The following is a 25,042-nucleotide window of genomic DNA, read 5'->3' on the forward strand; positions in this document are numbered from 1 at the left end:
GGCAGCCTAACCCAGTATAAATTATTGTTCCTGATGGCCCAAATTTTAAAGCTAAAGAAATAGAGGCTCAGAGAGGTGAAAACCTCGCCCAAATCCTGGACCTGAGGTCTGAACCCATGTCTGACTCTATGACCTTCTGGGCAAACAGCCACCCATGGGGTCAGGGGCCACAGCAGCTGATGGAAGATTCTGTGGCGTGTGTGCACCTGTGCCTGGGTTTGTGGGTCAGGGAGCAAGGAGGCTGAGAGAAGCAGGGGTGGCCCCGCCTGGGGGTATGAGGCAACAGTTTGAATCCAAGGATGTGTGCACCAGAATTGGTCCAGTCTGGGCCGCAGCAGAATCTGGTGGTGGAGGGGTAGGGATGTCTGGTGGGTGAGGTGAAAGGGGATGGAGCAGAGGCTACGTCTGACATGGCAGGCATCTTAGACAGGACAGGAGGTGAGCACTACCAGGGCCAGTCCCATGGTGGCTGTGGCTGGGGAAGGGAGGCCCAAAGCTGCTTGCTGAACTTGAGCCTGACCTCCGGAGAGGCGTGGAGACAGGCTGCAGGGACCAAGCTTAGATGGTCGTGGCTGAAAGGTGGCTCGCACACTGGCTGGCCTTCCAGAAGGGCTCAGAAAGGGGCTGCTGCCTCTCTGCCAGGCTCCCAGACATGGGTGTGGTCTATTCCTAGCCCCTGCAAGCTTGGGAGGCTTTGAATGTTGAACAACTTCGCATCTAGGCCTTTCAGGTTATGTGACTGCCTGATCTCCCAGGGCCGGACTCCTTGCAGCCAGCATCCTCTCAGCTGTGGTGCAGGCCGAGCTACGTTACCATCCCCAGCACGGAGCCCACAGCATCTCCCACACTGCCCAGAACCCCACAGGCAGGGAGCCACGCAGGCTCCTGAAAGCAAGCTGGGTTTTCTCTTGTGAAGTCACAGGATAAAGCACTTTACATATTAATCAGGTTAGGAATCTGAGAGCACATATCAGGGGATTGAAATATGTAGATTTTGATGATGAATTCACGCTCATCAGAAAACCAATGAATCATCCTAACTTCATTATCAGGAATTATTTGATGGGGGAATTGGCAGGAAGGGGGGGAGGAGGAGGGTGAGGAGGGGAGTGCCAAGGGGGAGAGGATTTCTTGGTTCTCAGCCCAGACTGGGTTCTTTCCCAGCAACACATTTGTGCAGTCGGGCAATCTGTCTTCATGACGTGGGTGCTGAACACGACCATGCCCAGGAAAAGTGAAGCCAGACCCCGAGGTCAGACTCACCCAGTAAAGCCAGACCCTGAGGCTCAGGGCAGACCAAGGAGATGGACACAACTAACCCAAGAGCATAACAGCCTTGGCGGCTCTTTTAACACAACTGGCACAGTCACTCCTGTGACACTAACCCCTGGCATGACCTTGGGAGGGCACATGCCGCCTCTATGCCTCAGTTTACTGACCTGGAGAATGAAGGTGATGGGTGTGAAGCTCTGAACAGAGCTTCTGGGGATAGAACCAAGGAGAGGGGTTGGAACCCCCAAATTCCAGACTTCTTGTGTGCTAGACACTCTAAGATATGGGGATCCAGCTGAGAAAAAACAGGTGTAAGCAGACATTCTAAAGTGTGGGGAGACGTGCTGGTCATTTTAAATAAGGGGTCAGGGAAATCTTACTGAGGGGATGCCCCGAAGGGTGATGCTGGAAAGAGGTGAAAGAGTGAATCATGTGGACATCTGGGAGGAAGAGCATTCTGGGTGGAGGGGATGGCAAGTGCAAAGGTCCTGAGGTGGAAAGAATGGGCCTGGTGTTTGAGAACAGCAAGGAGGCCAGTGTGACCGCAGAGGTGGATGAGAAAGCTGGGAGGTCAGAGAGGTTATGGGGGAGGGAGAAGGGTTAGAGGCTTTAAAAGAGGACTGAAGCCAAAGCAATGTGAAGGAAGTGTGAGAAGAGGACCCAGAAGCTAAGGTGTCTCCTCTACCAGGTAAACTGAGGCACAAGCAATGGGGAATGGGTATCAGGACAGGCAGGCAGAAGAACACTGTGTGAAGGAGGCTTTGTGTGGATACAGATCTCGCAGAAGGCGACACAGCTGTGACTCTCTCATGAGAAGTCTGGCGAATGCTGGTGTGGCAGGGAGCCCAATAGCATGGAAGGTGGTGGAAACAGGTCTGGATGAGACTCGGAGAGCCTGGATTCTACCCTGGCTATGCCATGCACTTGCTGCACAATGCTGGGACTCATGTCCTTGTCCACGGGGTGAGGCAAGAGAACAACAACGTGCTTTGTATGGAACTTTCTGGAGGCCTCAGATTCTGTTATTCCTCCCATTCTTCTCTTCCTCAAGATAAACAAGCTATGGCTGCTCTCTTTAACAATTACAATAAAAATCTGTGGGGTTTACAGGGAGCGCCCATGTCCCATGGTCGGGTAGACTTTAGGCACAGGCCCCAGGCTGAGGGGAAAGCAGCACAGCCACTGAGGTTGAGAGGTGACCCCTCCCCACCCCTGCGCTGCCTCCTTTGGGAGCCATGGAGGCCACAGTGTCACTCAATGAGGTTCACCTAGATGAAATGGAGTGGGCTGTCTCAGCTCCAGCTGTACTCTAGAATCACCCAGGGAGCTTAATACCCAGGCCCCAGACAGGGCAAATAAGTTCAGGTCTCTCAGGGTGGGGAGCAGGAACAGCTGTCTCCAGCGAGCCTGACAGGGCTTCTCTGAGGGAAATACCAAATGGGTCCATTCCAGGTTTGACACACATGGATAAAATGCCTCCCACAGGCAATATGCTCTTACTTGCTCTTTTTGAACCCTTCCAGAGCCCTGGAAGAGGATGTGCCCTCCCATTTTGCAGAGGAGGAAACCAAGGCTCAGTCAGAATGGTTCACACCTGACCCTTGAACAAAACAGTGGTGTATGGGCTCTTCTCCTACATGAGCATCTTAGAGTTACAGGAGGGAAGATGAATTTTCTCTTAAGATTTTCTTAATAACATTCTCTTTTCTTTAACTTATTTTATTGTCAGAATACAGTATATAAGACATGTAACGTACAAAATATGTATTCATCAACTGTATTATCAGCAAGACTTGTGGTCAATGGTAGGCTACAGTAGTTAAGTGCTGGGGGGGGGTCAAAAGTTCTGTACAGATTTGTGCACAGGATGTTGGCACCTCTAACCCCCCACATCAGTCAGGGTCAACTGTGTTTTGTAGTCATATGTATTACACACTGTATTCTTAAAGTAAGCTGGAGAAAAAAAAATTTTAAGAAAATCCTAAGGAAGTGAAAACACATTTATAGTACTGTGCTGTGTTTCTCGAAAAAATCTGTATATAACTGGAGCCACAGAGTTCAAATCCAGGTTGTTCAAGGGTCAACTATACTCTTGGTCCCCCACCTCTGCACTAGGAGATAGATTTAGAGAGGAGGAAAGTGAGGCTCAGAGAGGTTCAGCGCTTTGCCCAAAGTCACACAGACAGTACATGGCAGATTCAGCATTTCCTGCCAGCCCAGGCTGCTAAAAAGATGCAGTTTCTCTTGTAGTCATTCTCAGCAAACGTCCCACTCCCCAAATGCCCATCTGGGGCTGTGATTCTTGCTAAAGGGATATAGTGGAGTCATTACCAGACTCTGAAGAGATAAAACATTGCAAATTGAATGAGAAAATCTATTTTCACATCCTGATGAAGACATAACTGACATTGCATTGTTTTAGAGGAAAACACAGCCTCTGGTTTTCTCTTTTTTAAAACTTGGGAGTTATAGCTTTAGAAAAATAGGAGCAGCTGACTATCACAGATAAAAATGCCCTTTTGCCTAATGGGATCTTTAATAAGGAATCCTAATTAATTCTCCTGAATAGAGAACTTTTACACTGGTGTTATCTCAGCCCTGTGCTGATGGGCCTGGTTATTTCCAGATACAGAATAATGAATCTTTTCCAGCTGGGCTAGGAGTCGCCAGAGACTTGTCAACTTCCCTGGAAGGTAATTACTTGCCAAGGCACAGGGGGTGGGGAGGGGGTGGAGGAGGGTAATTATAAGCAGGGGGATTGGGGTATTTTGAAGGGAGCTGAGGGGGGCATTGATGGACAGGGGTTGGGAGGCGCAGTTGGGAAGGAGATGGCTGGTGGAAGCCATGTTAGCATCCAGGATGTCATCCCCTGCTCAGAACCAGGCCTAAGGGACACTTGCCTTTATGTGAAAAACGCCACTTGATGCAGCTTGACAGATTCAGATAATTGCAAGAGCTGAACGGGCAGCCAACAGAAGTCAGGAAGCAGGCCTGTCTGCATCTCTCCTTGGCTGGGGCAAAGGCTGGGCTGTCACTGCCTGGGGACCTTCGTGGCATCCTTAAAGACGACACTAAATGAACAAGGTTATCTGGACAACTCAGGCCGCAGACCAGTAAGGAGAAGGATGTGGCTGAATGACATGGGCCATTTGTCTGCAGTGACAGGGCTCTTCTACCAGGGAAGGTGGCCAGCAGCCTGTCCTGGGTTCATGGCGTGTCTCCTAGGCAGCTGGTAGCACGTGGCCAGTGAGGCCTCCATGAGCCTGGCTGGTGGGAAGCTGGCCAGCGGCTCCAACCGAGGCCAGCCCAAAGGTCAAAGGCAGCACAAAGGAGAGAACAGGAGCAGAGGCTGTGGGCCCCGGGAGGCCTTCCTGGAGGCCTTCTGCAACACCCAGCCTGGAATTCCCGCCCCAATCCTCTGGCTGCAACTTCCCAGCTCCCATGTGACCTTGGGCACATGACCTCATGGTCTCAGTTTCTCCCAGTTACTTAAAGATGCAAAAGAAGGAATCGGTGCCAATGTCTGACATGCAGTTGGCACCTACAGAGTCCGTATCTTCCCTTCCTCAAATCCTCCAGGAAACAAGCTGTTGATTACTAAAGTCTGGATGGGGTGGGGGGTTGGGCAAAATAGCTGAAGGGGGTAAAAAGGTAAAAAGCTTCCAGGACTAAAGGAAATAAGTCATAGGGATGTAATGTACAGCCTAGGAAACAGAGTTGATAATACTACGATAACTTTGTATGGTGACAGATGGTAACTAGACTTATCATGGGGATCATTTCATAATGCATAAAAATATCCAATTGCTATGACATACACCTGAAACTAACAGGATATTGTAGTCAAACAGACTTCCACTAAAACACATTAAAAATAAATTAATAATAAATAAGTAAATAATCGAGTACATACAACAACAACAACAACAACAACAACAACCAAACCCACCCAATTCCAGAAAAATGACCTTGCGAGGCGCGGATCCTGTTTTAAGGGAATCTGTGGTGTTGTGTTTATACAGGGGAACTTAAAAAGTCTTTGTGCACCAAGAGGCATATCCCCAGTAGGTGGAGGGGTGAGGAGGGGTGTGAAGGACCCACCACCTGCCTTAAAAAACTAGGGCAGGTCAGGTTCAGACACTGAAGACCTGGCTCAGAGGGAAGCATCAAAACCACATTGTTCCTCCATCTGCCCCCGAGGGTACTGCCAAAATGGTCCTGGGACCTCAGAGCTGCCTGGCCTAGACAAGGATGATAGTCTCTCGTCTTACTGGGGTCCAGACCCCAGCTGCCTCCCTGATGCACCAGCTGCAGGGAGTGAGCCCTCCAGGACCCGGGGACCACTGAAGGGGGCAGTGCACAGCCATGTGTCCGCCGGGGGGCTGCTGAAGCAGAGTGGGAGGAGCAGTATGGACAGGGGCAGGTTGGGGCAGCAGGTGAGGCAGGGGAGGCCCTTCCATGTGCAAGGTCAGAGAAAGGACACAAGCAGGATTTAAAAGCTGGGAAGCTGGGCCTGTTCAAAGGCTTCCACGCCAAATGCTTCTCATGACTCTATGTCAGGCCCCGGGAGGGTAAGTAAGTTAATGAGATCATGTGGTTAGCTGGCAGCAGAGCTGGTACTGAACCCAGCACTGACTCCTAAATCTATGCTCTTTCCCTTACTCCACGCTGTGAGCCAGGAGTCCCAGAGATCTTTCCCAGGATGCTAAGGGGGAGATGTGGTTCCTTTCTGAAGACCTGGGCTTGGGAGCCAGAGCTGAAGGTATGGCAGGTCAAGTCCTGGCTAGCTCTTCACTTGGGCCAGGGACACCTGGAGTCATGGCATCATGCAGAAGGACAACAGGCATTCCAGTAGCAGGATCAAGCTCCCTCGGAACCCAGTACACACCTTGCTTGGGAGTTAGCCCACTTGGTCTGCTTCCCAACAGCCTCTCATTGGGCCTGTCACAGACATCCTCCAAGGAGGTTTCCTATCTAGTTCTCAGTTCGTGATGTAGACCATCAGGAGAGAGACCCGGGGGGCAGGAGAAGCACTGCACAGGAACCATGTGACCCCCACCCCTATTCAGGTAACACTCTGCAAGGTTCAATGGCATGTCACAAGACCAGAGAAGACTCTAGCCTCGTTCAAGACACAACTGAATGCTTGATTCAAAGGCCAGGGGCTGGCTGCAGTTCCCACTATCCCGGGGACATGAGGAAGAGACAGAATCCTGGAGGCATTCTCAGAGCGGGGTGGGCAGGGTCTGCTCTCTGCGGGCTGGGACCCAGGATGGACACACCAAGGCTCATGCGGGGAAGGCAGAGAGGACATGTGACTTGAAAAGAGAAAAACGAAAAAGCTACATCATCGATGGGGTATGAACTGGAAAGGAATCAGAGCTCAGAGGGAAGTGAGAGGGCTGTAAGGGTAGACCAGGGACTAGAATCCAGAAAACAGGGGTCCAACTCCTGGACAAATGCTTGCTAGCTGTATGACTTTTGACAGGTTTCTTAACCTCCTAGAGTCAGCTTTTCTACCTGAAAAACAGGGAGGATGACACATCTCTTCACACGAGTTTTGTCGGGATTTAAATGAGATAATGCACACGACACCCTTAGTACAGGGCCTGACATGCAGTAGCTCTTAGAGATTATTACACCTGTCAAGGTAGGGTAAGGCAGGAGGGAGGCAGATAATTAGACTTGAAGAGGCCACACTGACCACACCAGCTCAAAGGGCAAGAGAGGACCCTGGGCACAGCTGGTCTAGGATCTCTAGAGGGAGGGGAATAGGAAGAACCCAACTGAAGAGAACAGTGTTCAGGAGAGGAGAAGTCGAAGCCTTCAAGACTCAGTTTCTTCATCTGCAAGGTGGGTGTGCAAATACCTAACCTGTAGCTGGTGCTGACAATTCAACAAGACGGGATGTGAGACGTCATTCGGCACAGGAACCAATGGGCTCATGGAGGCAATCGAGCGCCTCAAGCCTCAGCTCCATCTCCCCACCACAAAGGAAAGGCATATGGCACTTTGTCTCACCCTGCCTGGTCTCTTTGGTAAGAGGATAAATGTCAAGACAAATAAACAGGCAAATACTCTCTTGATTATTCAATGAACTGTCAGCAAATTTTTGCCTTGTCTGTTGCCAGGACTTAGGCTGAGCCCTGAGGATTCAGAGATGATGGGTAAGTTCATGCTTTTTCAGAGTTTCTATTGGAAGAAGGATGCCAGAGAAGCTAAGTGGTTTATGCCAGGGCAGCAGGAGACCAGCAAGGGGTTGGGGGGGTGCAGCAGAGAGGCCAGCATGTCTCAAGGTTTCAGAAAGGAGACATTGCATTGGCCCATCCTAGGTAGACCAGGATGTGAGGCTAGATTTCAAAGCCAAAGGGCTGAGACTTTCTAGTTGGGCAGCATAATCTCAGGAATTATCCCAGAGTATGACGCAGAGCAGGCAGGAAAAAGTCATTTGTTAAATAAATTAATAACAATATTAATAAAAAAACAATATTTAAGAGTCAGTGTGTCTCATTTTATGTAAAAGATGTCTTTGCCCAAACTGGAACGGAAACCATAACCAGACGTATAAGTCAAATGTAACCTGGGGATTTGCATGCTAAGAAATTCGCTAACGGATCCATTCCCAATGGGCAAACGTCCCCCACCCTATATGGCTCCTCTGGAAAGACTGGTTCCATTTAGGTCTAACATGGCTCTAAAAATGTGATCTGATTCCAAACACCCGGGAGAATGATTAGAAATACCAAATGTAGACCCACTCAGAAACTTCAGAGGTAGTAGCCCAGGGTAGGACCCAGGATTCAGCATTCTCAACACCTTCCAGGCAAGTCTGGGGAAGACAGTCAGCTTGGGAGAAGCCCATTTCCTATTTCCCTCTTTGATGTCCCTCATTACCTCCTTCCTAAAAGCCTAGCAGGCTCCATGAGTTCATGATGTTCCCCTCTGAGGCAGAGAGAGCCCACGGGGAGCTTTGAAAATACCCAGGCCTGGGTCCCACCCCTGGGCAGTCTGACTCAGTTGGTCTAGGGTGTTGTCTTGTCACCCCTGCTGGTTTGGACAAATGTCAGGGCTGCGTTAACTTCACTAAGTCCTCGACCCCTGCACCTTTTCTCAGGCCCAGAGATCAATGTTGACAGACCCCTCTGGCTTTCCCTGAGTCTCCCCATCAGCCATATCTCCAATGATCAGAAGGGGCATCTGGAAGAAATACGAAGACACAGGCAGGACCTGCCTTTCAGGATGGACGCCACAGACTGAGGATTAAAAGTGTCCCCAGCGGTCACTGAGTTCACTCCTGGCAACAGGGAGTCCGTCCATCACCCTCTGATTGCCTTTTCTTCTGTCTCCCTGGGGTATGTAGATAGGAGGCAAAGAGTACAAGAAGGCCTCCTGGTGGGACAGGTTGCTGGCAAATTGATTCTGCCCCAACCCCGGGGCCAGCAGTGAGCAGTGCCCATCAAATCTCTCACCTCCTTATTGCCAGGCCCAGCATGCTGCTGCTCACAGGACAGGAAGGGGGTAGCGGGAACTGAGGCGGCTGCAGAAATTGACATCAGGTGCCAGACACCCATTTTCTTAACAAACTGGCTAATTTTAACCTCTGTCTCTCGGACCAAAACTCTTTTGAAGGGAAGAAACAAAAAAGAAAAAGTGGTATTTAACACATTTCTATTTCTGTGCTACTCAGTCTCTCTCTGAGGTTGCAAGTTGGGAGCCTAATTGATTTCTTCGTCAAAAGGAAAAAAAAAAAGACGGAAAGGAAAAACAAACAAGCGAGAAACCTTACCTCACTCACATTGCAATCAAACCTCTCCAGTTCTGTCGACTGCTGAGCTTTTTATTTTTCAACACTGGCCAAGTGACTTGCATAATTTAAGATCCTTTCTAGCACTGATCAGCCTGCTCTGGCCAAGCAGTTTGCTGATTAATTATTAATCAGACTGAGTTTAGGATGAATAATCAGCAAGAGTCAGGGCTAATTTGCAAATGTCCCCCAGGAAGGTTATCACTTAAAAATACTCGGTGGAGAGGCTCGATGTTAACCTTTGCAATTAGCCACAGGACATTGGTACTGGTGAGACAGAAGCAGGTCTCTCCTCCTAACAAGCCAATCTTGGACACCTACTAAGTGCCAAGCACTGCCTTTGGGGCTTTTCAAGGTTCTGCAGGGAGTAGAGGGGCAGGGCAAGGGCAAAGAAAAGAGACACATACATAAGTAAGCAAGAAAATATCCATTATCGGCAAATGCTTAAAATACAACAAGATGCTGGGACAGTGAGCGAGGGTTACTTTAGATTGTGCCTAGGGAAGGCCTTTCTAAAGGGAGGATTTAAATTGAATTTTGCATTTCAAAAAATTGGGGTCTTTTTTTTAATATTTTATTTATTTATTTGACAGGAAGAGAGATCACAAGTAGACACAGAGAAAGGCAGATGGGGAGGGGAAAGCAGGCCCCCACTGAGCAGGGAGCCCAATGCGGGGGCTCGATCCCAGGACCCTGAGATCATGACCTGAGCCAAAGGTAGAGGCTTAACCCACAGAGCTACCCAGGCGCCCCAAAGCTGGGTCTTTAAAAAACAAACAAACAAACAAAAGCACTGTGAAGGAAGAAAATCTTAAGCCCTTCTAAGAGCTAGTACAGAAGCCCTAGGAGGATGCCTACTTACCCCACCAAGAGAGAGGAGGAAGGAGAGTGTAGCTGGGGCAGAGTGAGTTGCATGAGTGATAGGAGGAAAGTCAAGGAGGTGGGCAGTAACCTAATAATGTAGAGTCTTGTTGTAGGATTTTATTCTAAGCGTGATGGGAAGTTGTTAGCAAGCCTTAAACAAGGGAGACATGATTTGATGTATATAAACATTAGTCACCCAAGTTGCTGCATGGAGAACGGGTTACCCATGGGTAGAAGCAGGGAGACAAGGCCACTGAATAGCCAGAGATGCTGGGGAACAGCAGAGAGAGGTGGAGAAGCCCGGGTAAAGGACGGGTTAGGGGTGAGGAGGGAATGAGAAGCCGATGTCCACAGACAGAAAAGCGGATAAACAAAAGGTGGTATATAATAGAATAGAGTATTATTCAGCCATAAAAGGGAATAGAATTCTGGAATGTGCTATAATACGGATGAACCTTGAGAACATTCTAAGTGAAATAAGCCAACACTAAAGAACAAATACTGTATAATTCTGTCTATAGGAGGTCCCTGGACCAGTGAAATTCATAGAGACAGAGAAGTGGTTCTCAGAGGATGGGAGCAGATGGGGTGTTATTCAGTGGGGACAGAGAGCTTCAGTCCGGGAAGGTGACAAATGTTCTAGAGATGGAGAGAGATGTTGGTTGTATAACCATGTGAAAGTATTTATTGCCACTCATTTGTAAACTCAGAAATGGTTAAAATGGTAAATTTAATGTATATTTTGCCACAAAAAAAAAGTCTGCTTGGAAGTGTTCATTTTGAGATTCCTGTTAAGATTTTGAAATTTGAAATATATATATATATGGAGCTTAGAGGGTCCCTCCAGGCTGGACATTGAAATTGAGCATCACTGGCATATAATAAACAAATGATATTGAAGGCCAAAACGTGATTTGTTGATGTTACCTGGAAATGAGGGTAAAAGGAGAAGAGGAGGGTCCCAGGACCCTGTGGGCAGGCCACGTGTGAGTGATGGACAGAGGCTAGACCTTGAAGGAGAGACACAAGGAGACAGAGCAGGGGTGAGCACAGGTAGCCAGCTGTGTGTCTCCATGACAGCCAAGAGAAGGGAGAGAAGTTCAAGAAGGACAGATGACTGATGTCGTGTGTTGCCAAGAGGCCAAGTCAGGTGACAAGGTAGAAGCAACACCAGATTTGACAATCTGGAGGTCACTGGAGATCTTATTAAGATCAGATTTCGTGGTAGGTGGGGCAGATATGGGAGAGGGTCCGTTTCCAATAACTGGCAGCAGCTGAATGGGAATGAGTAGTCGGATTCCGGGTGTGGTGCTTTTGGTTTAACTTTAGACAGTAGATAGTAGAACATGTCTCTATGCTGTGAGCCATGTCCAAGAGAGAAGAAAAAAATAGTGAATGCAAGAAAAAGAAGATGAATTTAGCATAGAAGTCTGGGGACCAGGAGATCTAGAACATAGAGGGAGGGGCTGGCCTTTGACAAGAGCCTGGACATCTCATCTGCTGAAGTATGTGGCACAGATACTGACTCACCAACTCTTTCATCTTCTCATGATGTTTGCAGGCTCCTTTGCAGCTAGGCTGGATCACGTGGCTATTTCTGGCCAATGAAATATGAGTTGAGTGATGTGCATGGGCCAGGGCCAGGGCAATGAAAAGTGCATGCTAGGTTCTCCACTCTTCTTCCCTGTCACAGCATTGGAGAAGGCCACACATTCCATCTATAAGACTGTGAAGCTTCCTTGAGCCTGGATACCCACCTGTATCACTATGTGGATCAGAGCCATGGACTGGCCCATGGCAGACAGGTTACATGAGCAAAAAAGAAACCTTTATGGTAATATACCATTGAGTTTTAAGGTTAATAAAGCTCAAAGAAGGAAGTGGCAAGAGTTGAGGCCAGGGTAACAGGCAAGGGTTGGATTAAACAAGGCCTTATCAGTGGCTGGAATTTTATTCCACAGACAATGGAAAATGATTGAAAGCTTTTGCCTGGGGCTTAGCATGTCAGATCTGCATTTTAATTAAACCATTCTGGTAGCAGTGGGGAGGATGAATTGAAGAGTGCCAAGAAGCTGGGAGATCAGTCAGGAGGTTATTACAACCCACAAAGAACAAAAGATGAGGGGCTGAACTGGGGGGAGTGGCAGTAAAGATGAAAAATATGTTATAGGAGGTACATTGGGAGAACTCCAAGAGCAGGGAAGAGTCCCAGATTTTTGGAAGACTTGGTGGAAGGTGATACCATCAGCAAAGAAAGCAAACCAACTCTGACCGTTTTAGTAGCCCATGATGAGAGACGTTGGGACATGCTGACTTGGGGGCGTTGGTGGACATCAAGGTGGAGAATTCCCACAGCTGGTTGACTCTACAGTTTGGTGCTCAGCGGCAGGCCAGGCTGGGGAGCCAGCGTTGGGAGCTCTAAACAAACAAGTGGCACCTAAAACTGTGAGAGCAGATAAAAGTACCCCCACAAGATATATGGGATGGGAATAGCAATAAGGTCAGAACAGAGTCTTTTGGGGACATCGAAGGAAACAGAAAAGCAATGGTCAGAGAGGTCCAAGAAGCATCAGAGAGAGAGAGCATCATAAAGCAAACAGAAAGTTCTAAAACAAGAGAATAACCAACAAGGTAAAGGAATGAAGAGGTGTCAGTAAGAGGGGACCTAAAGACTATCTCATGGATTGGGTACTAGAAGTGGTTAGTGTTGGGGTGAGGGATGGTTCTCTGATGATGGTCCTAATGTGACTAGTTTCAGGAGAAGGCTGGGGATAGAAGCCATGGAGAAGTAAGTGAGGAATTAATGTGGAGAGAGGACTTCAAGGCAGATCGCTCAAACGAGACCTTGGATGAGAAGTTCTCAGAGGGGATAGGATTCTCCTTGAAGCCTCCTACTTTTCAAGCCAACCTGGCCCCTCACTCCCGAGATGATGAAATCTGATGAGTTCAACAGTGATCATTGGCCATTTCCTCAGATTGCCAAATGCTGGTTTTCTTTATGAGTCCTGCTTCCCTGGTGAGTTTGGGAGGGTCACCCCTTGGGCCCCCTAGCCACCAAATGAGGACAAGCTGGGATGACGGAAGTATAAGCTCAGGGTTAGAATGAATGGCTTAGGTCAGGCTCTAGAAACCAGAAAAAGTTGTAGGAGCAAGAGACAGGCAAAATCAGGATGAACCATGAGATGAGTGAGGCCAAGAGTGAGTAGAACAAACTTTCATGGGCAAGCTTCATGAAAACAGAAATCAGGATTGGGGTCTTGAACATGCTGAATGAACTGACGCCATTCTGGAAAGTGGGGTTTGCCGGAACGAGAGGCCTTTGGAAGGGCCCGGAACAGTTCCTTCCATCTGTCTTAGTGGCACTATCAGGCATCTGGCAGCTCCCTGAGAGAGAGGTCGAAAAGAGCATCTTGTTATCTGGTGCCCTTCCCAGTCCTGGCACGGGCCCCTGAGCAGACAACATACTTAGTACAAACCTGTTGCAAACAGTCAGACCCATGGGGGTGTAAGGCAGCTGCCTGACCCTTGTTTCCCATGCAAACAACTTGGCCAAATCACAAGCTCTCTAGCCGAGCCACTGTGCCAACAGTGGACAACCCCGGCTCACTTCCTGCTCCTTCCAGCTTCACCAAGGGAAGTGAGGAGGTCAAGTTGGTGCTCTGTGGAGAGCGCAGAAGGCCCAGCCCGGACTCGGCAGATGTGTTCTGCCAGGGGTGTGCTAGGACACTAATCCTTTCCTAAGGCTCAGCGGTGGGGCTGGGAGTGCTATTTCCAACTCGGAGAGATACGGGAGATGAGATTTTAAAGGGCTGGTTATTTATGGCCTGGCTCCTGATGGATACAACAGATGCAATTTCATGGGCTCCATCCGAAGAGAACAGCTTCTTGGGGTGGCAGAAAGCATTGTGATGTGGCAGGGAAGGAGGGGGAAGCAAGGGCCTCAGGGACCCACAGGAAGGCAAGAAGTGGCTCCAAGTGGCACTGGCTTCAGCAGCCTTGCTCAGGCACCATCTGAGCTGCTCTCTGAGCTTCTCTGCCAGCTCGAGACCTTGATCCTGTCTTGTTCTTGACATTCAAACAAGCCAAAATCCCAGAGGACAGGTATTAGGCCCTTGACACTCTCATGTATGAAGTTTAAGGACATATAGGGCGCTGTGATGATGGGCTTTCACAGATGCAATCCCCTCTGCCTGTTGATCCCTGAGTCCTTCTCAACAGTCAGGTCTCAGCTGAAATCTGACCCCCTCCGAGAGGCCTCCCTGGCCACTTTATATTAATAAGGCCCCCACTGTTCCTATCCCCCATCCTGTTCATTTCCTTCAGAACTCTCAACACAAGTTCATTTTACATTTATTTGGTGATTTTAATGTCAGTCTCTGCAAGGTAGACCAGAAGTCCCACAAAGGCAGAGGCTTTATCTGTCTCCTCCACTACTGTATTCCCATGCCAAACCCAATGTCCAGCAACGGAAGCCCTAAGTAGTCTGCTTGAATGAATAAATCATGGTGGAGGGTGTTGGTAATAAAGACAGAGTTGGTGAGGGTGACCAGGATGATGGAGACGCTGCTGAGGATGATGGTGTTGGTGCTGCTCCTGACAATGACTTCTCAAGGCCCTGCTACAACATTTAGCCCAACACCAAATTGGCCTAGCTACCAATTCCCCCTGACCATCTCCACTAGAGATCCTCAAAAGACTATATAGGTCAGCACTCAAGGGCTGCTGTGTCCCCGTTCCCAAGCCCTGATCCTTCTGCTGTGACCCTTGTCTTCTTGGTAGACAATCTTACCACAGTCTTCTGGGCAGGAACTTGGGTGTCAACCCAGACTCTCTCCTCTTTCCTTTCCAATGAACCCCCCCAAAGCAGCTGATTCTGCATCTGAGATGTTTCTGGATGTCACCCCCTCCTCTCCACACCCTCACAGCTGCCCTAATTCAAGGCTGGAACATCTCCTGCCTGAGTAGTCACCAAAAAAGTTTTATAGCTGGTTTCTGAGCCTTCCAGTTAGACTCAATTAAAATTCAGAGTGATTGTGTTACTTCTCCACTTAGAACACTCCTATAGACTTCTACAGTCTTTGAAATCCTCTCCCAGCTTCTGAACGTGGGACAAGATTCTTCTAGACCCAGGCTTTCCCTGCGCTCACCCTGAACCCACCTCCAGTGCCCCCAACACATCAAGGCCCTTTCCTGCTCCGTGACAATGGTAAACTCCCATGATTCGGTTGAATTCAAAAGTTACCCCCTCTGGGGCTCATTTATTGGAGTCATTCCAGCAGCCTCTCCCAACAGGACAGGAAGACTTCGTCTTCCCTGTGACTCAGTTTGCCCTTCAGGAACCACCCTCCTCTACTCCTTGTCTGGAGGACAGGTCAGAGAGTCACGTGACCTGGGCCTGGCTGGCAAGCACACTCAAGGTACATCTTAGGGCTTTTGTGGGAACCATCAGGAAAGAGAAGATTCCTTTCTGCTGGGATTGCTAAGCCATTGGAATGCAGAGAGCCGACGGTGGTTGCCTTTGCTACCTCATGGGGAAAGCATGCCTGAAGAAGCCAACACATAAGAGAGCAAAGCTGTGGGAGGAAGAGAAATAGATTCTGATGATATTATTTGCATACCTTGATCCAGCAGTCCCTGATGCCAATCCCTCGACTTTTCAGTTACAGAAGCCAGCACATTCCCATTTTAGCTTGAGTCAGCTGGAGGTGGGTTTCTATTTCTTGAACCAAAGAATACTAACTATTACATTTCTCTTTTCAGTCTCCACGGGAGCTTCTTTATACCTTTTAGAAAAGCACCTAACATATGATATTGTCAAGCATTTAATTATATTCTGCCTCTTCGCCCTGACTGTGAGCTCCAGGGTCCAGCATGATGCATGGCTATTACATAAACATCAGTGGAGGAAATAAATAACTCCTTAGGGACAGGACTGTGTCTTTTTCTCCCCAGCACCTAGGAGAGCTTAGTTCATAGAAGGTTCTCCATAAATGATTACTGGAAATAAATAGGGGAAAAGTAACAAAGAACGTAAATGATCTAAACCAATGGTTTGATAAAGTACATGCGAATGAGTAAATAAGTGAATAGTTATTATTAACAAATCCCTGTTGGCATGCTGTTCTCATTCTAATTATATCTGAATCTAATGACTCCTGAATGAAATATCTAGTTAAAAGTCGCTGAGATCAAATGGTTCTAGTTGGCTCAAATTTCTTGTGTAAAATGCTTAATAATTAAAATAAAGTCTTTCAAAGAGGAAAAAGAATGTTGCTAGCAAAATTTTCAAACTGAATGTCTGTAAAGTAGACGGGAACTTTTGTATCTACACCTATCAAAAACAAAAGCAAAAAAGGAAGGGGAACAAAGGGAAGAAAAACCCTCAAAGCTTGATCCAGAGAGTAGGCTGAAGCTGTTCTCCAGGGAAATTCGCTTTCTGGAAACAACCCAAGTCTATGGGGGGCAGGAGATCCAGACAGTCTAGCAGGTTCTTTTCTATTGTTCTCCAGAAGGAGGGGCTGCTGAGGCTCAGAGGCAGATGGTAGAGCCCAGGGTGGGAGCAAGTGGAGAGAGTCCTGGGACCACTTCCTGGCCCTTCCTCTCAAAGATCAGGGCAGCTCCCATGTCCGGTAGGATGCCCAGCAGTAGCCCTAGGATGATGCTCTCCCTGTCTCCTTCTCTCCCATATCCAAGTGGTACCCACCCTTCCAGGCTTGTCTCCAAAGCAGCCCCCCTCTTGAGGCCTTGCTCCTCCTATCTGAGGGCAGCATCCTCTTCTGAACCCTGCAGCGTGCCCTCCCTTCCTTCCCTACTTGAAAGGTTTGGCAGAGGCAAGTCTGTCACATAGAGGTCCATGGGGGCTTGGCTAGGGGTGGGGGGACATAGAGAATGGGCATGGAGATTGCAAATGATCCCAGTGAAACAAAGAACAGAAGTCTAAGTATACCAAAGGGGACAGGGAAGAGAGGCTGGGAATCACTGGCAGAGACTGACCACAGGAATGACAACCAAGAAGATGGTGGGGGTGGTTCTAGGGTCTGCACAGAAACACCACATGTGGGAAGGAGGTTTGAACTCCTTTTACCAGCCTCCCCATCACAAACACACCCCTGCGGGTGGCCCTTTGGCCAGGCCCCAGGAAAAGGGTAGCTTCAGTTCTGAGCACAGATCAGGCCTGCCTGCCGTCCCTGCAACAGGAAGAAACTGACACCTGGGGAAGGAGAGAAGCAGAGAAAGAGAAGGAGCAGAGGAGAGAGGAAGGCCCAGTTGAACTCTGCTGCATCATCCATCACAGCCAGTGAGATGGTGCCAGGCAGAGACCTGCTTCCCCTCTGGGTCTGGGATAGTGGTCTCTTGAATGTCTTCTCCAGACTCTCTGTCCCTTCTCCCCAACTCAGCAGGGCCCCTCGGGGCAGGTGCTGTGCCTGACCCTAGCCAAGTACCCCCTGCTCCCAGCCCTGCCCAGAACAGCCACTGTCACTACATTGATCCACTCCTCTCTTTTTCTTTTCTTTAAAGACTTATTTATTTATTTGAGTGAGTGAGTGAGTTATTTATTTGAGAATGAGGGATGGAGGGAAAGGGAGAGAGAATCCTCAAGCAGGCTCCCTGCTGAGCATGGAGGCCAATGCAGGGCTTGGTCCCATGGCCCTGAGATCATGACCTGGTCCAAAATCAAGAGTCGGGTGCTCAATCAACTGAGCCACCCAGGTGCCCTCTTGTGCTTTTCTAACAAGGCAGTTCATTGGCCAGCTGGAGCTGGGTCCAGCCAAGAAAAGGCGATCCTGCTTGCAATGTGCTCACAAAATGTGGCTCTGGGAGGACAGTTTCAACAAAACCAGCACCCTCTCTTCTGACCTTTGCAAGGGTACCCTCTAGTCTGACCCAGGGGCTCTCTGTCAGTACACCTTCCCTAGCTTTCCAGGCAATTCCCCTGGGAGCTGAGTCAGCTGGAGTGACCAGGCTGTGCATCTTTCTGCCCCGGGGAGATGTCACAGGGCTGGTGGGCTAGGAAGAACAGCCTCAGTGGGATCATCAAGAATGGGGCCACCAGGGCTCTGAGTTGCTGGAGATGCCCCATCTTTCTACTTTCAAAGGCTGAGCCCCTGACTATGGTCCTCATCTCAGGAGTATTGTGTCTACCATGAGCCTACTGTGTGCCTACATGTTCAGCCCTTCCAGCTTGCTTTTTAGGCTGGTATCATAAGCTCAGTTTTCCAGATGTGGAAGGAAACTGAGACTCAGGAGTAGGTAAATACGCTTTAGTAGGTATCAAACGGTGGATCAGGGTTTTGAGCTCAAATCTGTCTGACTCCCAGGCTTTCTGTCTTCCCAGTTAGATACCAAGATACATAGTCCTCTTTCCTATTCTTGAAGGGTAAATCTGGCTTTCTCTCCTTCCTTAGCCCAGAGGAAGAGCCTAGAGACTCAAATGGACAGTGTCAAGCATAAGGCAGATGGAGGAGGGGAGAGATTCTGGCTCCTGAGTCTTCCGAGTGGGCTTTTATTCACTGATTTTCTTCACAATGGAGAGGCTGACGGGGTACTGGGCTGGCAATCGCTTGTACTTGTTACAGCATGATTCTAATACCCTACAGGGACACAGAACCCAGGGTCTTAAACAACAGAGTTTTGAAATCCCAGCTCTGTCGGTGCTCAGTCCTAGCCATCAGAAAAAGTCCAGAGGCCTCATGAGGAACTTTAGTAATGTTAAGAATATTTTCCTAGAATTTGAGGGGAAGGAATGGGGCTCTGTGAAGGTCACAGCCAACTGACCTGGTCAGAGCAAAGACCCACCATCCCCAAGAAGGATCAGTGAGAGATATCTGGCCCCTGAACTGAGTTCAGCGAACTAGAGACACAGATATGTATTGTAACAGGGGTTCACTTGGTGATGCGTAAATGGTGGTGATTTGGCTCTGCATGTGCGTGTGCATGTACGTGTGTGTAGTGTAAGAGAACAGCAAATACACTATGGATTGTAACTCTCAGTTCAAACCCAGCTTTTGTGCATGGACAATCACAAAATAATTTTTTTTTTTTAAATAGCAATTAACTTTAGAGAGAGAACATCTAAAACACTTAGGAATCTCTTGACACGTCAGATGTTCAGGATTTGGCGCTCACCATAGGAACAGCCGTTTCCTGTTCCAAGCGCAGACTTCCGGGTTCTCAGTGGCCAGTCACGGACAGGGAAGCCGGAAGCCGGAAGCGGCTGGCCTGGGCCGATGTCCGCCTTGCGTGGGGTCTGCTGCTCTCGCCACGTGCCGCTACTTCTGTGCACTCCTCCTACCCCTTCTTTCCCTGTGCCAGTGCAAGGCTGCAAATTGGTTATATCCTGCCACAGTTTTGGGTTGGAATTGGCCTTTGTTTTATAAGATAATGGTCTGAGGAGTTGGCGCTTTTTTTCCCCCCTAATGTCCTTGCCTGGCAAAATAAAAAATGATCAACCCTCTATTTCCCTAATTGTTTGGAAATTTTGATGGTCCACAAAATCCAAACAACTGGAACCCCTAATGAAAACTCTCCTGCTTGTATCCCATGGTGGGGGTTGGGTAGCGAGAAGAGTGGGGAAACTGAGTCAGGAACATCCCATGCCCACCCATCCTGAATCAGTAGGAAGTAGTGGATTTTTTTTTTTTTTTCCTCTCTCAAAGCTGCCTCTGTTTTCTCAATAGGTGAAGGGATGCCCAGTTATTTACATTCATCTTTTCTAACAGGAGCTGCAGTCTTTCTATGACTTGGCACAGAACTCAAGAAAACATCCTAAAATCTTAATGCATGGCGATATAAAGCACCCTCATAAACCAGCAGCATCACATTTTCACAGGAATCCAGGGATCCATAAAGGAGAGGGGCAGGCGAGAGCGTGGGTTCTTTGCACACACATCCTGAGCCTCCAAGTTTGTTTATCCATAATTGCTATGCAAGTATAAATTAGAACAACAAATGCATCCTGCCTGGAAATGGTGACACCAACCCTGTAAATAATTATAATTTAATCTTATAGCAAAGGGTTCTGAATGACTCCCCTAACGATTTCCTCTGCTTAATTCCTTCCCCACTGAGTGACTTAATAGGAAAAGGAATAGTCTTTCAGATTTGTTTCACTCCAGAAGTTTGGACAACGTGTGGATTCACACCTGGGGAGGGGGCAGAAGCTGTGGGAGATCATTTGGCCCATGGATAAACAAGTGAGTCGAAGAGGCCTTGGGACTGGAAGAGACGGAAGTGGCAGGCCTATTCATCTTGGCATCTGTTTACAGAAGCGAAAACTTGAGAATGGCCTCATAAGAGGTCCGATGAGTAAACCCTTGTCAGTTTGATGAGGGAATGCCGCACAGCTGGGACAGCCCTTCGCAAATGTAAGGTGCATGACGTGTTGTTCTGTCATGGCTTACGGAGATGGCCTTTCATGTCCGACTACCCTGGGGTTGAATCCTGGCTCTGCTCCTTACTAGCTGTGTGGCTTCAAGCAAGGGACACAACCTCTCTGGACCTCATTTTCCTCATCTGGAAAAGGAGGAAAAGGATGTTCCCTTCTCCACAGAGTTTCTATAAGGAAGACATGAAATTATAGCCCAAAGAGCTTAGAACCAGCCTGAGACATATTGATAACAAATGCTCAATAAATTAGGCTATTACTGCACCGCTTGTGTTTTGGAGGCCTCTGCAATGATACAGGGAATATTTTCATTATATAACGCTAAGTTAAAAATATATAACCACATCAGGGAGATTATATGATAGTTGTCTTTCTCTGCTTGACTTATTTCGCTAAGCATGTACCCCTGGGGATAAAAATATATGTTTATAAAAAATAAAAAATTAATTAAAAAAATATATAACCACAGATAGATTTTAAGATCCTAATTCTATAATATTAAAACATATATAAATAGCCAGCTAGCTTGATTCAAACAAAGCAAAAAGGCCAAAGGGAAATACATCAAACTCTTAATATTTCATTTTTTTTTAATATTTTATTTATTTATTTGACAGACAGAGATCACAAGTAGGCATAGAAGCAGGCAGAGAGAGAGGAGGAAGCAGGTCCCTGCTGAGCAGAGAGCCCAATGCGGGGCTCCGTCCCAGGACCCTGAGATCATGACCTGAGCCAGAGGCAGAGGCTTTAACCCACTGAGCCACCCAGGTGCCCCAAACTCTTAATATTTCTTATTCATTTCTCCATACCTTTTGATGTTTTCTATACAAAGCAGATGTATTCTATTTACAGTGACAATAATTGGTATTTTAACAAAAAGAGGCAGGAAGCCAGAGGGCCTCGGGCTGGCAGGGCACTGGGGTCCCAGTCCAGAAGAGGGGCGCCCAGGCTTTCATCCCCACTCCTAGAACATGTGTCCAGCTGCTGCCCCAGACCATTGACAGAACAGCAACCTGCCTATAGTGCTCAGTCTTTGACTCACATGTGTTTCCCTCAACTCCCCATCCAGGGGAGTGAATGATCTGGCCAAGTTCACTCAACAAGCTTATGGCACCAAGGTCTTTGGACTCTTGGGTCAGATCGGCTTCCACTGTGCCAGGACATTTGAGTTCTCCAGGCTACACCGGCCCCCAGATCTCCTAGACCACATTTGGGAGGAGTCAGTTCCAATTCTGTTCCCTGGAAATAGTCACACTTGGCTCCTGCTGTGGGTTTGTCTGGTTTTCTCACCCTCCAAGGACCCTTTCTTCCACAGCTGTTGTTTCTATCCTGTGACGTGACATCTGGTCTGAAAGAGGGGTTCAGTAAATGTGCCCCTGCCTCCTGTTTGCTTTCTCTCCTCCTCTTCCTCCCCACTTATCCTGAATGCCACATCTCCTTCCCAGGCACTGTCCTTCCCTGACTCTCAGAGTCCTTGGGGACACCTTCTCTGTGCTTCCCCTATGTTGCAATGAAGCTTGCAAGACACCCCCCATCTTATGGGAAGCAAGTCTTGACACCTTTCTGTGGGCACCTGATGGGCTGATACCATCCCCTTTGCCCTCCTCCTGATAACACAGCCACGAGGAGACGATGAGAGAACATTCTAAGCCCCACGCCACTACTCAAGGCTTATCACCCAAACCAGAAGCTGGACACTTCCCATCAGAAACCTTGCCCAGGAGAGGGCCCTAGGGACTAACCACCTAACAATTCTGTTCCCTTTGTCGGACACTATGACTACACCCTCCACAAAGGCAACTGTACTTCAAACACGTACACTGAGTCTCTGGCCTGAGAAAGAAAACATTTTTACTTTCAGGGCAAGTCACTCTGCCAAGGCCCATCATCTTCAGCAAGAGTACACATCAAATCAGATCCCCAAATCACTGGAAAAAATGGACCCAGCTCTGAAAATACGCAGGGAGTTTTCATCATGATGAGAACCAGACTCATCAACTGTGGGTCCAGGATGTGGCAAAGGGACCTTGGAGTGCAGGCCCTGCTTTGGAGGAGACTGTGCCTCCGGATGGAGACTGGGAGGGGCTACTGCACTTACCACAGGGAGGAGCCTTCAGTGCCTGTGACTTCCAGAAAGTCGTAACCGTCCTCTAGCTGGAAGTCAATAAAGACCAGGGCGATGGTGTCTCCCAGCTCGGCCAGGATGGTCCACGTGCAGTCAGCGTTGTTGTGGTACTCCGACGGGAAGTGGGGGGTGGAGATGATGCCACTCTGGCCCCGCAGGGTTCCCCCACAAGCATCGTCCGCTGTGGGCACACAGAGAAGAGGCTCAGGTGAGCTGCTCCAGTTCCCAGGCCCTGTTCTGAGAATCTCAGATCTGACTATTCTCCTTGAACGGATGAGGAAATTGAGGCATGGGGAAGTTATGTCACCTACCTAAGGTGACACAGCCCCTGAACTGTGACTGAACTCTGACATTCAGGACACCTTCAGGGTATCACACATAGTGTTCTGCTGTGAGCAGGGAAGGACTCAGCTGTTACCTTTACTGCCATGGTCACCACTGTGGGGAATAAGATATTTCTTCCCACCTGAACTTAGGAAGCCTCCAATGTGGGAAACAAGACAAAAACTCAACACAGCTCCCTGGGGTGACACTCTGGCCAGACCACTGAGATCCTCCCTCCTGCCCTTGTTTTTGGGCCAGCTCTGTTCTCACGCCATGCACAGCCAGCCTTCTGCCCTGCGCTCACACTGTGGCCCCCTCTGCCCAGGATGCCTTCTCTCCAGGGCAGCCCTTCTCCTGCTTTTAGGCCTGACTCCGATGCCACCTCTTGGGAGAGAGCCTCATGCCCATAAGCGTTTGGTGGCTGCTCTCTCCTCTGGGCTCCCGCTGCAACGTGTCTGATGGTAGACATGTATGTGGCCCTGTCCAAGTGACCCATTCATCTGTCTGTCTGCCATGTAGGTTCTGAGCTCTGCTGGGAATCCCCAAGGGCAGGGACTGTGTTTCCCTCCCCCTACCACACAACCTGGCGGTCACACTGCTCCAGCCAAACCCCAGCTGAGACTTCATATTTAGAAAAATTGATCCGGGGAGCATGCTCTGACATAGACTAGTTAATAAGAGGTCTGGCTTCTGGATCATCGGAGGCTGCTGTCTTAATCCTTTTCCTGCGGCTCACTAGCTGGCTGGTGTCTAAGCTGTTGTCCTAGAACCTGTACCCAAGCAAGCGAGCGCAGTACACTTAGCAAGTGTTGCTAGAGGCAAGATTATGTGGTGAAAGATGAGGAAATGCAGAAGCTGGCTCCCTATGTGTGCCAGAGGCCACCCGGTAACAATAACAAAAGCTCATATTTCTGGAGCACTTACACTATACCAGGAACCATTCTAATGATGCTACATCTTTCACGTAGTCCTTACTTTGACCCAGTGAAGTAATATGCCCATTTTGTAGGTGAGGAAACTAAGGCACACAGAGTCAGGCATTTGCTGCAGGTGACACAGCTCATAGTGACTGAAGGAGCTGGAATTCTAAGCCTGATTCCAGGAGCTGTGCCCTTAACCAATGCACTCTTCCATTTCCCAGGAGTATAGTTCATACTTGGAGGACATGGATAAAGCAGCAAATTACTTTGCTTGGGTGACTCAGTTTGGGAAAGGTTAACAGAGGAGATGCCCTTAGAGCTAGGTTTTGAAGGGTGAATAGGAGTTCTCTAGATAGAGAAGAAAGGGTATGGCATTTAAGAAAACAGGGAAACGAGCGTCTTAAGCACAGAAGCACAAAGGCAACAAGGCATGCCTAAGATAAGGGGCTCTCAACAGCTTATCACAGAGTGAACTAAGAGGAATGGTGGGTGATGGTACCGGCAATGGAGAAGGATCTGTGTGACAGAGAACACTGGGCCAAGAAGATTTGGAAGCAGTGGACTGTATTGGAAAGAAAATGGATTTGGGGGTCAGGAGGGCCTAGATTTGAATTCAGCCTCCACCATTTCCTAGCCATGTGACCCTAATTGGGCGATTACTTCTGGCAGCTTCATTTGGCTTCTCTGTATGATGGTTTGCTGGGATAGCTGGATGGGATCGTTAATGGTGCAGTGCCTAGCATTAGCCAGTGGTTGGCCCATGTAGACGCCCAGCAGGTACTAAGTTCGCCTTTTCCTTCCACTTCATCTTGGGAATCAAGCGTAGTGAAGAAATATCATTGAATTTGCATTTTTGAAAGATCACTGGAGCTATGGCACCGAGGAGGTCTGAGTGAGGGGAGTGGGCATGAGGTTTTTGGTAGGACGTAGTCACCAAAGTCCAGGGGAGGCCAGATGAGATTGGAGCTGAAGTCATGGGGACTGCAGGAAGAGCACTGATTTCAGAGAGATTTTAGAAGCAGAATCTACAGGCTTTGGCAGTTGGGAGGGATGAGCTCCAGGTCTGGGGCATGAGAATCTGGATGAATGAAAGGTACTGCCTATAGCAAGAACCCAGGAGGGGTGTGCCTTGTGGGGAAGGCAAGCAGGAGTTCAGTTTTGGATCCAAGGGCTGAGTGTGCATGAGGGATATCCTGGTGCAGAGACAGAGTTGACAGCTGGATATACAGAAGAAGTGTGGGGTGGAGGTCAAAGTGAGTTCATTTGGAGGTCCTGAACTATCCTCATTAATGTCATTCTACAGGGTCAAGGTCTAGTTCAAGAGAATGAGCCCATTTATAAATGCCAAC

General features: G+C 48.6%; 1 protein-coding gene across 4 annotated transcripts in view; it reads right to left on the reverse strand.

Annotated features, from left to right (window-relative positions):
* CSMD2 (CUB and Sushi multiple domains 2) overlaps positions 1 to 25,042 on the reverse strand; it is a 607,752-nt gene that overhangs the window by 370,249 nt on the left and 212,461 nt on the right. For all 4 annotated transcript variants that reach the window (XM_082686557.1, XM_082686556.1, XM_082686555.1 and 1 more), the window contains exon 5: positions 22,423 to 22,630. In XM_082686557.1, the coding sequence (XP_082542683.1) occupies positions 22,423 to 22,630 (208 nt within the window). The remainder of the gene's footprint in view (positions 1 to 22,422; positions 22,631 to 25,042) is intronic.

This window comes from Mustela nivalis, assembly GCF_964662115.1.
Source record: "Mustela nivalis genome assembly, chromosome: 10".
NCBI classification, from domain to species: Eukaryota; Metazoa; Chordata; class Mammalia; order Carnivora; family Mustelidae; genus Mustela; species Mustela nivalis.